This window comes from Oryx dammah, unplaced genomic scaffold, assembly GCF_014754425.2.
Source record: "Oryx dammah isolate SB20612 unplaced genomic scaffold, SCBI_Odam_1.1 HiC_scaffold_27, whole genome shotgun sequence".
Lineage (NCBI taxonomy): Eukaryota > Metazoa > Chordata > Mammalia > Artiodactyla > Bovidae > Oryx > Oryx dammah.
Window position 1 is genome coordinate 135,361,463 of NW_024070211.1, and position 16,056 is coordinate 135,377,518.

The 16,056-nt window shown below is 40.4% G+C and overlaps 1 protein-coding gene and 1 non-coding gene across 6 annotated transcripts in view; both read left to right on the forward strand.

The window, feature by feature from the left end:
* HERC2 (HECT and RLD domain containing E3 ubiquitin protein ligase 2) overlaps positions 1–16,056 on the forward strand; it is a 237,601-nt gene that overhangs the window by 68,050 nt on the left and 153,495 nt on the right. For all 5 annotated transcript variants that reach the window (XM_040227910.1, XM_040227909.1, XM_040227906.1 and 2 more), the window contains 4 exons: positions 1,176–1,376; positions 4,943–5,171; positions 5,277–5,401; positions 14,469–14,647. In XM_040227910.1, coding sequence (XP_040083844.1) covers positions 1,176–1,376; positions 4,943–5,171; positions 5,277–5,401; positions 14,469–14,647 — 734 coding nt within the window. The remainder of the gene's footprint in view (positions 1–1,175; positions 1,377–4,942; positions 5,172–5,276; positions 5,402–14,468; positions 14,648–16,056) is intronic.
* Positions 7,173–7,244, forward strand: TRNAC-GCA. Its single transcript has one exon. It is a non-coding gene; the product is annotated as a tRNA-Cys (tRNA).

The following is a 16,056-nucleotide window of genomic DNA, read 5'->3' on the forward strand; positions in this document are numbered from 1 at the left end:
TCAGGTCCGGGTCTGGTTTTTTCTGACTGTACAGAGATTTTCCATTGTGAGGTGCAAAGGATATGATCAATTTTGTTTCGGTATTGACCTGACATGGTGATGTCCATGTGTGGAGTCATCTCTTGTGTTGTTGGAAGAGGGTGTTTGCTTTGACTAGTGTGTTCTCTTGACAGAAGTCTATTAGCCTTTGCCCTGCTTCATTTTAATACTCCAAGGCCAAATGTGCCTATTGTTCCAGGTTATCTATTGACTTCCAGCTTTTGCATTTCCAATTTCCTATGATAAAAAGGACATCTTTTTTTTTTGGTGTTCTAGAAGGCCTTGTGGAACTTTATGGAACTGTTCAACTTCAGCTTCTTCGGCATTAGTGTTTGGGGCATGACTGGGATGCCCCAACCACTAATGACTGGGATGTTGAATAGGTTTGCCTTAGAAACGAACTGAGATCATTTTGTTGCTTTTGAGATTGCACCCAAGTACTGCATTGCAGGCTCTTTTGTTGACTGTGAAGTCTACTCCATTTCTTCTAAGGGATTCTTTCCACGTGGTCATCTGAATTGAATTCACTCATTCCCATCCATTTTAGTTTTCTGATTCCTAAAATGCCCGTGTTCACTCTTGCCATTTCCTGGTTGAACACTTCTAATTTACCTTGATGCATGAACCTAAGATTCTAGGTTCCTAAAGCTACTCCTTATCCCTTTACTAAGCCACCTTTTATCCTTACATTTAACGTAAATTTCTTGTAGATACTGTATAGTTAGGGTTTGGTTTTGCTGTATCCTGATGATCTCTCTCTTTCTGTTTTTATGTTCAGACTCTTATCTGTCATTTATTAGTTTTTTTGTTTGCTTTCTTCTTTTTGTTCCTTTATTGCTTCCTGACTTCTTTGGGGTTATTTGAACAGATTTTAGTTTTCAGTTTTACTCAGTTGCTTAATTTTGGTAGCAAACAGAGTTTTGAAAACAAGATGGAGTACTGAATTGAGAGAGGAAATTGGAAGCTGTTAGTATGTGAATTAGATAACTGAAAATGCTTGCACCTTTGGGATAGTTAGAGGGATGAAAACGTAGTAATTTAGGGCATCTTTGTCATTCCTAATGGTGACTCTCTTGTGGAACAGGCTGATAACTGAATGTGTAGATTCATTTTAGGTTCTTGTGTTTCTTCCATAGAGTTTTGCTTGGTCTTCCTGTTCTGAGTGGTCCATTGGCCTTCGTGTCCCTTTTGTGGTGGACATCTGCTCAATGACTTTTGAACAGTTAGATCTCCTACTTCGGCAAGTGAGTGAGGGGATGGATGGCACTGCTGACTGGCCCCCACCTCAAGAGAAAGAGTGTATGACTGTGGCAACACTCAATCTTCTACGGCTTCAGGTATTAATGCTTTTTCTTTCCTTTTTCCCATTATATAAAGTGTCTTAGGTATTTGTAATGATGTTTATGCATATTAAAGGGCATGGGATTTAACCTGTTAAATGAACTACTATTGAAAAATTTGAAGTATCTGAAAGTAAGATTGTGATGGAGTGTAATGTTTATGATGCTTAAAAAAATCAATCTGATTATTTTGTGTTTATCCTGTAAGTCAGTCTCTGCATGCAGGTAAGAATATATATATCGAGTATGTTATTACGGCTGAATTCAGCTTGTTGGCATTCATCAGGGAGTCAGTCTTGAATTTACAGTTACTGTGTGTAAAGAAGTAACTGGGTGTGACAGTAGATGATCAGCTGCGTGTGGGTGCCAGTCTCCCCTCTGGCCTGAGAGGAGAGCTTCATTCGGGAAGTTCTGCTTCCTCCAGTAGTACCTCCACTTCCTCACAGGAGACATTAAGGATAAAGGTCAGTGTAAGAAAAGCTACACTTACGTTACCATATGTAAAATAGATAGCCAAGGGGAATTTGCTGGGAATTTGCTGTGTGGCTCAGGAGACTCAAACAGGGGCTCTGTATCAACCTAGAGGGGTGGGATGGGGCCGGAGATGGGAGGGAGGTTCAAAAGGAAGGCGATATGTGTATACCTGTGGCTGATTCATGTTGAGGTTGGCAGAAAACAGCAAAATTCAATAAAGCAATTATCCTTCAATAAAAAAATAAATTAAAAAAAGCTACAAAATTTTTTCCTTTCCTTTTTAAAATTATTATTATTATTATTTTTACTTTACAATATTGTATTGATTTTGCCACACATCAACATGAATCCGCCACGAGTGTACACGTGTTCCCAATCCCAACCGCCCCCTCCCCCCTCCCTCCACCTCACACCATCCCTCTGGGTCATCCCAGTGCACCAGCCCCAAGCATCCTGAACCCTGCATTGAACCTAGACTGGCGATTCGTTTCTTATATGATATTATACATGTTTCAGTACCATTCTCCCAAATCATCCCACCCTCTCCCTCTCCCACAGAGTCCAAAAGACTGTTTTATACATCTGTGTCTCTTTTGCTGTCTCACATACAGGGTTATCGTTACCATCTTTCTAAATTCCATATATATGTGTTAGTATGCTGTATTGGTGTTTTTCTTTCTGGCTTACTTCACTGTGTATAATCGGCTCCAGTTTCATCCACCTCATTAGAACTGATTCAGATGTATTCTTTGTAATGACTGGGTAATGCTCCATTGTGTATATGTACCACAGCTTTCTTATCCATTCATCTGCTGATGGACATCTAGGTTGCTTCCATGTCCTGGCTGTTATAAACAGTGCTGCGATCAACATTGGGGTACACGTGTCTCTTTCAATTCTGGTTTCCTTGGTGTGTATGTTAGAAAGTAAACTAAAATCTTTGATCACTGTGTTTTTCTTTGTAATAAAATGCCTATGACAATGTCAAGAGTACAATATTTCTGAAGAAAATTATTTTCCTCGTTTATAATGTGAGGGTTTCTATGTGACCCATCATGTCCCCCTTTTTGTTCTCTCCCCTTTTTGTCTTGGCTTTCAAAAAGCAGGAAAGTGAATGAACTTTTAATTGCAACATGGAATTAGCAGAAGTTTAGATATTGCCTCCCTTCTGCAGAAGTCTTTTATGGAAGCTCACTTACGCTCACACCTGTGGGGTGGTGTGCTTGTCAGGGGTCCGCCCTGTTTCCTGTTGCTTCCCATGGTCTTTAGTGACACTGTTGCTTTTGTCAGTGCTGTGGAGAAAGACCTTGTCCAGGTCCTAGGCTTGGCTCCACTTAGTGCATATGTGCCTAATGCTGTGTTTTCCCATTGCTTTGTTTTGTCTTTCAAGGTCTTTTAGTTGTGTCTTTAAAAAAAATTAACTCACATAGCTTAATTTGTAAAAAGAATTCAGTTTGAGAGTATTTATTTCAATATGTGGATTTAATCTTTTATGTTTGTGATTACTGATGTTTTCTGTAAGTTGTTCATCATTTTATTATCTTTTGATCAAGTTTCTGAGAATTTTTCCTTTCAGATCCCTTTAATTGTTCCTAAGTTTTGAAATTTTGATTTCTGGACATTATTCATATTATAGAAAAATTAAACTGTGAATTTCCCAACATGTTAAGTTAATCAGTATTTCTCTTCCTGAAAAATACAGAGGTTATAGGATGCCTTAAACCTAAACGTCTCTTTCCACCATTAGTATCTGAATTATTTGGTAGTCTGTTACGTTGACTCCAGGGACTTTTTGTGTGTGTGTGCAGCTAATAGAAGAACACTCCCAATTGCAATATATAAGATATATTCTGATTTTAGGGTTGTTAAAACGTGAAAGGAAATACCTCCTTGAATTTGTGAAATAAAATTATTTTTAAACTTTCCTTCAATTAATTACTATAATTTTGAGAGATCATACTTAACTCTGATATGTAGACCTAGTCCTTTTTTTTTTTTTTTAAATCAGTTTGTTTTGCCATTGTTACTTATATCACCTCTCTCTTGGATATCTCCTTCAGTAAGTTTCTTCATTAAGGTCTGTGAGTTATAACGTCTGAAAAACTTTATTAGCTTCAACATCTCTTGAGATAATTTAATGAGGCTTAATTTTTTAGGTTGTTTTATCAGCACTTGGAAGATTTTCTGCTGTCTTCTGACCTCTATTGTTGCCAGTGAGAAATCATTACTGGTGCAGTTGTTGTTTCTTTGTAGCTAATTTGACTTTCCCTTTGGTAACCTGTTAGATTTTTGCCTTTGTTTTGTGATTTTAATACATTATGTCTAGGATTTATTCTTAGCTTTGGACATGTCCTCAGAGGGCAGTTTTACACTTTTGTCTGTGAGGTTCCTTTGAGTTCCTCCGGCTCTAGATGAGTTTTGGTGTTCAGTTCTTGACTTGTGATATCCATACCTAGATGATTGGTATAAATTTGATTTCACAGCTGCTTGTAAGGCAGGCTGAGTCTTTGACTTCCTGTGGGTTCTCTGTGCCCAAAGCTTTGTGTGCGTAGTATGTTGCCCCCAGGTCCTGGCTGACTGACAGGCAGCTCCTGTTCAGAGGGTGTCCTGTGTCTCAAAAGGCTTTGGTGTGCTCTCACAGCCCCAAACCCCTTGGCTCCTGTTGTGTATGTGTCTGTATGAGTCCTGGTTTGGCTCTTGAGGCAATTCCTTATATACCCTCAGCTTGACTATCTACTCTTAATACTTTTTTGGCTGTATTATAGTCCATATTTCTATGGTACGGGTGGTTGAGAGTGGGGTAAAGGTGCTGTTTCCACAGGGTTTAACAAGTTTGTTGATATTGAGCTTTTCTGTATATGTACTTATAGTTAGGTTTAAACAATTCCTCTTATGAAATACTTTACCTCAGATTCTCAATTACTATGGATAAACATTTTTTAGTCTAGTTAAAAAAATACCTATACTGGAAGTTTTTCCTTTACTATTTGAGTAAAACTCAATTTGAGGTATTATTTCATCTTTAATAAAAATTTGAAAAGCATTCATTTTTAAGGGCTTCTAAGTGAAAATTGTTTTTCTCCTTTCAGTTGCATGCTGCCATTAGTCACCAGGTTGACCCAGAATTCCTTGGTTTAGGTCTGGGCAGCGTCCTCCTCAACAGCCTGAAGCAGACGGTGGTGGCCCTGGCCAGCAGTGCTGGAGTGTTGAGCACTGTGCAGGCGGCCGCCCAGGCTGTGTTGCAGAGCGGGTGGTCAGTGCTGCTGCCTACTGCTGAGGAACGGGCGCGGGCACTCTCTGCCCTCCTCCCCTGTGCAGGTGGGCTTGGGCCAGGAACAGGGGTGGTGTGGGGCTGGCACAGGAGAAGTGCTGGCAGGGGACGGTGCTTACCACACACTGCCGAAAACACTTGCCCTTTTCCAGTTTCAGGTAACGAAGTTAACATAAGTCCAGGTCGTCGATTCATGATTGATCTTCTCGTGGGCAGCTTAATGGCTGATGGAGGCTTAGAATCAGCCTTAAATGCAGCCATTACTGCAGAAATCCAGGTATGGTCCTAGGAATATATGTGTGTGCACGTGTGTTTATAAGCTGATGGAAGCGATTTTACTTACCAGTGAGCTGAGACTGAAACTTTGCCAGAATTAAAAAAACTTTGAAACATAAGACTTTTAGTAACATCTAAATATTTCTATAATTAAAAATTACAAGTAGTTTAAAAGAACTGAGTTACTGGGTATAATAAAATATACCCACTTTGTGTCTATTTATTAATTGAATTTGACAGATACCCCAATCATAATATAAATCATTGCCATTATCCCAGAAAGTGCCTTTGTGCCCCTTTGCATGTGAAGTTAGCATGCTTTCCTGCCTCTCTCAGAAGATGCTGGCCAGTTTGGGGGACTTTATTGGCTAAGGGACTTCCAGTGGTTAAGGATCTGCCTGCCAATGCAGGGGACCTGAGTTCAATCCCTGGTCCAGGAAGATTCCACATGCAGAGGAATAACTAAACCTGGGCACCCCAGCTACTGAGCCCAGAGTGGCATAACTACAAAAGTTGGTGCACTCCGTAACAAGAGAAGCCACTGCACTCAGAAGCCCACATACTGCAACTGGAGAGTAGCTCCTGCTTGTCGCAACTAGAGAAAGCACGTGTACAGCAACAAAGACCAGTGCAGCCAATGCTAAATCAGTAAATAAGTAAAAATTAGAAAAAAAATTTTTTTTGCCAGTTTTGATTTTCACATAAATGATATCATACAATAAGTACTGATTTGTGTTAGCTTTATTTTGCCTTGATAATGAGTTTTAGATTCAGATATGTTGGATGTATTATTAATTTTTGCTATTGAGAAGTGCTTCCTTGTGTGATTATGGCACTATTGATGTATCCATTCTCTTGTTGGTAGACATATAATGATTTTTGATTATTAAAGCTGCTGTGATCATGCTGTGTACAAGTCCTTCAGTGAACACTTGTGTTTTCTTTTGGGTAAATACTCTGAATTAGAATTTGCTGGATCCTAGGGTGAGTGTATACAATTTCCAATGTGATTGTGCCATTTATTGCACATGTAAGCAGCCAGTATGTGAGTTCTAGCCCTTAACCTCATTAACATGAGGCATGCCGGTCTTTTTTTGAAGACTATAGCTATTCTGGGAGTAGGGTGGGGTGTGAGCTTCTATTTGCATGTGCATATTTGTCATTCATAGCTACTTTTGTTGCTCTCGTTGTCATAATAGTTTTCAATTTAAAAACTTACACTGATAAAATTGGATGATGTGAGTGTATTAAAAATGTTTTGAAAATATACCTACTTTGCTTAAATTGAAAAAAATTAGAAGCAGTCAAACATACAATGATGTTAGTAGCAAGTATGATGCATTGTGTGCCATTTCTCCCTCAGATGCTGTGCTGTGTACTTTACTTTCATTTTCTCTTTTGTCAGCCATGTTGATGTCAAAAAAAAATCAGTGGATTTAAAAAAGGGATAGAAAATTTTATTCAAGCCAAATATAGGATTATACCCCAGGAACAGCCTGTCAGAAATTTCTGAGAACTATTGCACCCATTACAAGTCAAGGCACAGTTATATAAGTTTTTTTAGATAGAGGGCTGTACATTAAATGATGTTATTATTGACAGTTTACACAGTCCAGATCTAAGCCTCCCCATGGCCTCTTAGAAGATCAAGAAGGAGGGTTTTCTTTTAAGGCATTACTTGTTGATCCTGGTAGAATGTTTCTCTTTGGTTAAGCAGGTATATCTGCTGATGAGGAGGTTTAGTCCATGCGTAATGTGAATACACAGGGGCTTCCCTGGTGGTTCAGATGGTAGAGTGTCTGCCTGCAATGCAGGAGACCCAGGTTCAATCCCTGGGCTGGGAAAACCCCCTGGAGAAGGAAATGGCAACCCATCCAGTACACTTGCCTGGAAAATCCCATGGACATAGGAGCCTGGTAAGCTACAGTCCATGGGGTTGCCAAGATTTGCACATGGCTGAGTGACTTCACTGTTACTAATGTGAATACATCATGTACAGCGAGGAGAGAAAGGCCATAGGACAGAGAAAATTTTCCTGTTTAAATTTTTCTTGTAGTGCCAGAAAATGTGAATTTTTTTCACTAGTGGAAAAAGTTGTCTTAAAATTTCATTTTATAGGCCTCAGAAGTACCACAGAAGTTAATAGTGGTGCTAAGGTGTCATGGCTAGTGAGTGGCAGTTTGTTGATTCTAGGCTGCTTCCTTCTCTTCCTGAGTCTCCTGTGGCTCAGTGTAACAGCTCACCTGATGGGAGCTATGATATGTGGACTAGACTCAAGCAGTGTTTTTAGAGCCTGTTAATTTAGTAAGCATATGGGAAATCTGTTGTGGGCCCTTGAACTTTTGTAACAGTGCCAGAACGTCTTTGGTGTAATCGTTCTCCAGTTTGTGGGTCATCTGCTCGGTGGCTCTATGATGAGGCTAATGGCGACCTCCAGTTTCAGGTAACGAAGTTAACATAAGTCCAGGTCGTCGATTCATGATTGATCTTCTCATGGGCAGCTTAATGGCTGATGGAGGCTTAGAATCAGTCCTCTTGGAGGAGGTCGCTAAAAGTTCAAGGGCCCACAACAGATTTCCTAACCTGGGATTCTGGCAAAGGGACTGAGAACCCGAAGGAATTTGACTTTGGAGGCCAGGGGATTTGGTTACAGAACTTACATAGGACTGGGGAAACAGGCTCTTGGAGAGGGCACAAACAAAACCTTGTACACCAGGACCCAGGAGAAAGGAGCAGTGTCCCCACCAGAGACTGAGCCAGACTTGCCTGTAACAGTCCTGCCAAGGGGTAAGGCACACTGAATACAACAGTCATGGGAGCTGCAGCATACTAGCATAATTCCTTTTGAAGGAGGCTGCCATTACTCATACCGTGTTTTGGCCTCAGGCCAAACTACAGGGAAGGAACACAGCCCCACCCATCAACAGAAAAATGAATTGACCACCTGACCTGCCTCTTGAGAAATCTGTATGCAGGTCAGGAAGCAACAGTTAGAACTGGACATGGAACAACAGACTGGTTCCAAATAGGAAAAGGAGTACGTCAAGGCTGTATATTGTCACCCTGCTTATTTAACTTATATGCGGAGTACATCATGAGAAATGCTGGACTGGAAGAAACACAAGCTGGAATCAAGATTGCCAAGAGAAATATCCATAAGCTCAGATATGCAGATGACACCACCCTTATGGCAGAAAGTGAAGAGGAACTAAAAAGCCTCTTGATGAAAGTGAAAGAGGAGAGTGAAAAAGTTGGTTTAAAGCTCAACATTCAGAAAACGAAGATCATGGCATCTGGTCCCATCACTTCATGGGAAATAGATGGGGAAACAGCGGAAACAGTGTCAGACTTTATTTTGGGGGGCTCCAAAATCACTGCAGATGGTGATTGCAGCCATGAAATTAAAAGACGCTTACTCCTTGGAAGAAAAGTTAAGACCAACCTAGATAGCATATTCAACAGCAGAGACATTACTTTGCCGACTAAGGTCCGTCTAGTCAAGGCTATGGTTTTTCCTGTGGTCATGTATGGATGTGAGAGTTGGACTGTGAAGAAGGCTGAGCGCCTAAGAATTGATGCTTTTGAACTGTGGTGTTGGAGAAGACTCTTGAGAGTCCCTTGGACTGCAAGGAGATCCAACCAGTCCATTCTAAATGAGATCAGTCCTGGGATTTCTTTGGAAGGAATGATGCTAAAGCTGAAACTCCAGTACTTTGGCCACCTCATGTGAAGAGTTGACTCACTGGAAAAGACTCTGATGGCTGGGAGGAAATGGGGGAAGGAGGAGAAGGGGACGACAAAGGATGAGATGGCTGGATGGCATCACTGACTCGATGGTCGTGAGTCTGAGTGAACTCCAGGAGTTGGTGATGGACAGGGAGGCCTGGCGTGCTGTGATTCATGGGGTCGCAAAGAGTCGGACACGACTGAGCCACTGAACTGAACTGAGCGTGGCCCCACCCATCAGAGCTAGCCAGCCAGCCCCTCCCATCAGGAAGCTTCCAAAAGCCTTTTATCCTTATCCTTCAGAGGGCAGACAGAATGAGAACCACAGTTGGCAGAAATTAACCAAACTGATCCCCGGTGGCTCAGATGGTAAAGCGTCTGCCTTCAATTCAGGAGACCTGGGTTCAATCCCTGGGTCAGGAAGATCCTTTGGAGAAGGAAATGGCAACCCACTCCAGTACTCTTGCCTGGAAAATCCTGTGGGTGGAGAAGCGGGGTAGGCCACAGTCCACAGGGTCGCAAAGAGTTGGACATGCTGAATGACTTCACTTTCACTTTCACCCAAACTGATCACATGGATCACAAGCTTGTCTAACCTAGTGAAACTTAAGAGCCATGCCATCTGGGGCCACCCAAGATGTATGGGTCCACTGGATGGGTCCACAAACCATGGCCCACTGGAGAAGGGAATAGGAAACTACTTCAGTATTCTTGCCTTGAGAACCCCATAAACAGTATGAAAGGGCAACAAAATATGACAGTGAAAGATGAACTTCCCAGGTCAGTACGTGTCCAATCTGCTGCTGGAGAAGAGTAGAGAAATAACTCCAGAAGGAATGAAGAGATGGAGCCAAAAAAGAAAACAAAGCCAAGTGGTGGCTGTGACTGGTGATGGAAGTGAAGTTCGATGCTGTAAAGAACAATATTGCATAGGAACTTGGAATGTTAGGTCCATGAATCAAGTTAGATTGGAAGAGGTCAAACAGGAGATGGCAAGAATGAACATCAACATTTTAGGAATCAGCGAACTAAAGTGGACTGGAATGGGTGAGTTTAACTCAGATGACCATTATATTTACTACTGTGGGCAAGAATCCCTTAGAAGAAATGGAGTAGCCCTTGTAGTCAACAAGAGTCCAAAATGCAGGATTTGGGTGCAGTCTCGAAAATGAAAGACTGATCTCTGTTCATTTCCATGGCAAACCATTCAACATCACAGTAATCCAAGTCTATGACCTGACTAGTAATGCTGAAGAAGATGAAGTTGAACTATTCTATGATGACCTACAAGACCTTCTAGAACTAACACCAAAAAATGATGTTCTTTTCATCATAGAGGATTGGAATGCAAAAGGAGGATCTCAAGAGATACCTGGAGTAACAGGTATGTTTGGCCTTGGAGTATGGAATGAAGCAGGGCAAAGGCTAACAGAGTTTTGCCAAGAGAACATAGTGGTCATAGCAAACACCCTCTTCCAACAACACAAGTGATGACTCTATATATGGACATCACTATATGGTCAACACCAAAATCAGATTGATTATATTCTTCGTAGCGGAAGATGGAGAAGCTCTATACAGTCAGCACCAACAAAACTGGGAGCTGACTGTGTCTCAGATCATGAACTCCTTATTGCAAAATTCAGACTTAGATTGGAAAAAGTAGGGAAAACCACTATACCATTCAGGTATGACCTAAATCAAATTCCTTACAATTATAAAGGGGAAGTGACAAATAGACTCAAAGGATTAGATCTGATAGAGAGAGTCCCTGAAGAACTATGGACGGAGGTTCATAACATTGTACAGGAGGTGGTGAACAAAGCCATCTCCAAGAAAAAGAAATGAAAAAAGGCAAAGTAGAGGCCTTACAAATAGCTGAGAAGAGAAGCAAAAGGCAAAGGAGAAAAGGAAAGATATATATACCCATCTGAATACAGAGTTCCAAAGAATAGCAAGGAGAGATAAGAAAGCCTTTCTGAGTGATCAGTGCAAAAAAATAGAAGAAAACAATAGAATGGGAAAGACTAGAGATCTCTTCAAGAAAATTAGAGATACCAAGGGAACAGTTCATGCAAAGATGGGCTCGATAAAGGACAGAAACAGTATGGACCTAACAGAAGCAGAAGATATTAAGAAGAGGTGGCAAGAATACATACACAAACTATCCAAAAAAGATCTTAATGACCCAGATAATCATGATGGTGTGATCACTCACCTAGAGCCATACATCCTAGAATGCGAAGTGAAGTGGGCCTTAGGAAGCATCACTAGGACAAAGCTAGTGGAGGTGATGGAATTCCAGCTGAGCTATTTCAAATCCTAAATGATGGTCTGTTGAAGTATTATACTCAATATGCCAACAAATTTGGAAAACTCAGCAGTGGCCACAAGACTGGAAAAGGTCACTTTTCATTTCATTCCCAAAGAAAGGCAGTGCTAAAGAATGTTCAAACTTCCACACAGTTGCACTCATCTCACATGCTAGAAAAGTAATGCTCAAAATTCTCCAAGGTAGTCTTCAATAGTACATGAACTGAGAACTTTCAATTGTTCAATCTGGATTTAGAAAAGGCAGAGGAACCAGAGATGAAGTTGCCAACATTCGTTGGATTATAGAAAAAGCAAGATGTTCCAGGAAAACATCTACTTGTGCTTCATTCACTGCCTAAAGCCTTTGTCTATGTGGATCACAACAAACTGTGGAAAATTCTTAAAGAGATGGGAATATCAGACCACCTTACCCGCATCCTGAGGAATCTGTATGCAGGTCAAGAAGCAACAGTTAAAAGAACAAAATTCTGTAAAGCAATTATCCTTCAATTAAAAAATGAAAAGAAGCAACAGTGAGATCCGACATGGAACAATACACTGGTTCCAAGTTGGGAAAGGAGTATGTCAAGGCTGCATATTGTTACCCTGCTTATTTAGCTTCTGTGCAGAGTACATCATGCAAAATGCTGGGCTGGATGAAGCACAAGCTGAAATCAAGATTGCCGGGAGAAATATCAATAACCTCAAAGATGCAGATGACATCACCCTTACGGAAGAAAGCAAAGAGGAACTAAAGAGTCTCTTGATGAAAGTAAAAGAGAAGAGTGGAAAAGCTGGCTTAAAACTCAACATTCAGAAATTCAAGATCATGGCATCCAGTCCCATCAGTGTATGGCAAATAGATGGGAAACAATGGAAACAGTGACAGACTGTACTTTCTTGGACTCCAAAATCACTGCAAATGGTGACTGCAGCCATGAAATTGGAAGACACTTTCTCTTTGGAGGAAAAGCTATGACAAACCTAGACAGCATATTAAAAAGCAGACATCCCTTTGCTGACAAAGGTCTGTCTAGTCAAAGCCATGGTTTTTCCAGTAGTCATGTATGGATGTGAGATTTGGACTGTAATGAAGGCTGACTGCTGGTGAATTGATGCTTTTCAACTGTGGTGTTGCAGATAACTCTTTGAGAGTCCCTTGCACTACAAGGAGATCAAACCAGTCAATCCTAAAGGAAATCAGTGCTGAATATTCATTGGAAGTACTGATGCTGAAGCTGAAGCTCCCAACAATTTGGCCACCTGCTGCGAAGAACTGAATCATTCGAAAAGACCCTGATGCTTAGAAAGTTTGAAGGCAGGAGGAGAATGGGCCAATAGAGAATGAGATGGTTGGATGACATGACTGACTCAATGGATACCATTTTGAACAAGCTCCGGAGTTGGTGATACATGGGCAGGCTTGGAGTTGGTCATCACTGAGCAACTGAACCGATTAGGAAAAAGTTTTAGTAATAAAATTTGGTCAAAAGCACACACAGTTTTAAGCTTTCCAACCCATGTTGCCTTCTTACTTTAATTGTGGGTGGCATAGTTCTAGTCCAGCCACTTCTTAGGATGGAGCGGACTGTTGTGTTTAGACTTATTCTGCTGTTTACTGTTAGAAAATAAAGACCAGAAGGAAAGAAGTTGAATGCTTTTTTCACAGTAAATTTGACTGCTAGAGGAATGCTTAGTATATAGTACATCCTCAGGAACATTGGTTGCATTTGATTGGCAAAAGATACCTCCTTCAGAACTTGTTTAAAATAATTTTATTGAGTTCTACTTCACCTGGTATAAAATTCAGGTTTTTAAAGTGATTTTTTTGGTATATTTGAAGAATTTTTCAGCCATCGTCACTAACGTCTAATTTTCTCACTTACCTCACTCCAGAAAGAAAGTTTGTGCTCCTTAATTGTTTCTGCCCATTCCCCACTCCTTGCAGCAATTGACTACCACTAATCCACTTTATGTTTGTAAAGATTTCTCTGTTTTGGACATTTCATATAAGTGAATTTATACAGTGTGTAGCTTTTTGTATTTGGCTCTTTCCAGTTAACAGTGTTTTCAAAGTTGAGTGAGGTTGTGACCTTCATATTGTACTTACTTTTTTTAAATTGCTAAACAGTATTCTCTTGTATGGATATAGTACATTTTGTTCACGTATTTATCAGCTGATTGACATTTAGATTGTTCCCCCTTTTAAGTTATTATGAATAATGCTGTTATGAATATTTGTGTGTAGGTTTTTTTGTGGACATATGTGTTTATTCCTTATGGGTATATGCCTTGGAGTAGAGTTGCTGAATTTTATGGTAACTGTGTGTGTAATGTTTCGAGGAATAGTCAGAGTGTTTTCTTAAGTGACTGTACCATTTTACCTGCCCAGTAACATTGTATGTCAATTCCAGTTTCTCCATATCCTTGCTAGTGCTTGCTGTTAATACTATTCATCTTTTTTGTTCTACTGTCCTGACAGATGTGAAATTCCCTGATGACTAATGATGTAGAATATCTTCTCATGTGCTCATTAGGTATTTGTATATCTTCTTTGAAGATATGTCCATTCATTTTTTGCTTACTTTACAGCTGGGTAATTTATCCTTTAATTTTTGAGTTGTAAGAATTCTTTCTCTATTTTTTAGGTCCCATGTCAGATACAGGACTTGTGGATATATCCTCTCATTCTGTGGTTTATTGCTTCATATTTACAAAGCAGATAGTTTCTGCCTAGGTGATCACATTGGGTGTTGTGAGGGCCAGTAGCAGGAGTAAAGATTTTAAGAGCTTCACAGAGGCTGGAGAGCATTTGCACTGGCAGCCTGGACTTTGGGTTTGTAGGACAAATTGTCTGTTTACAAACAGAACAGCTGAGCAGTGTGATTTTCAGTGGTTGGCTGTGAGCCAGTGTCCCCAGGTGTGTGGGTCAGCACACAGCTAGGCCGTGGGGTCCAGGCGCAGCCAACGGTGCCTCTATGCCTGCTTCTAAGACTACTGGTAACCAATTTGTACTTCATGAATTACAGGATATTGAAGCCAAAAAAGAAGCACAGAAGGAAAAAGAAATTGATGAACAGGAAGCAAATGCCTCGACATTTCATAGAAGTAGGACTCCATTGGATAAAGATCTTATTAATACGGGAATCTATGAATCTTCCGGAAAACAGTGCTTGCCTCTGGTTCAGCTTATTCAACAGCTTCTTAGGTAAATAGTATTAGATGTATTTTAATAGAATTGTTGATTTTCATAATAAGATGGATTGAGTGCTGGGGACTCAAAAATGTCTTCAGTTGTTGAGGAAATACTCCAAAAAGTACCATGGAGAGACTTTAGAGCAGACTGTTAAATATAGGTGAAATGAGAGGTTAGAGTGTATGAAGTAGAGATGCCAAAGGTTTTCACACGAGAGAAAATTGGAGTGTGTGATAAGTGTAGGATGAAATTCTTATCTTCATTAGTAAGTAGGCAGATAAAAATGAAAATCATCGCGGTAAGATTTTTTTTTTATAGTTAGTTGTGTCATTGGCCATTATGTCTATCATAGGTTTATATATATTCATTTCTAAGACAACTTTTAAAAGCTGAAGTAAATAAAAGAATGGTGAGCATTATATTTGAAGGACTTATCAGAAGGAGGTAAGATTCAGTGAGAGTCAGAATATGAACAGAGACTAACATAGATAAGGGCTGAAGTAGTCACTCACTGTTTGCTGAAAAATGTCAGCCTATGTCACGGTGCCCTTCAAAAAAAGTGAAAGAGCAGGGTGGTTTCTGAAAGGCATTTGTTAGACAGTGAAAAATTATTGTCCTTTATGTAACACAGCTCCACTTTGTGTAAACCTGGCTCCTGGTTTATTTTTTATACAGAAAGGAAAGCGAGCCCTAAATCCAGAGCAGTGGTGGGTGTGCTTGTGTGGGTTGGCCTGCCCGCCACATGAGGAAACACCAGAGTTTACTAGGCACATTGTGGCTTTTAAAAGAGAATGTTTTATAGCTAGTTCCTTTTATAAATTTCAGTAAATGTTAATTAAAAAGCTTTTTCTTATTTTAAAATAATCTGATGATGGTTTTTTAAAAAAATCAATGTTTGTACATTCTAGTCCTCAGATTCACAATTTGAAATAAAGTGAATTAACTCAGTGTAGTTGGTGGTAATGAAAAGAGCTTGAGAATTTTTCCTGGAAAATTTCAGTGGTGACTGCTTGTGTAAAGTTGGCAGCTGAAACTCTGCCCAGTGTGGTAACTGTGGGAGTAATAACAGTAGTGTTTGCATTGCAGAGTTAGTTAAGGATCAGGTGAGAAAATGGTCACTGCTATCAGAAGTTCTAAAGCAAAAGCATGTAACTCAATACGTGCTTTTCTGTGTTCTTAACTGTGCCTTCCTTTGCTGTGGAGGCTGTGCCTGGGCCCACTGGTCTCACTGCCAGCCAGCCCTGAGCTCCCTGTTCTCCATCCTGTGGTAGGTTACCATCCTCATGAGAGGCCAGCTCTCTTGCTCTCCTGCTTGTTCAGACCGGTGTATAGAGACTTGTCCCTTTTACCTGCCTGCACCTACGCTATTTAGTCTGGCAGTCATTTGCCACACTGATGTGATGAACATTTGAAATGTGTCC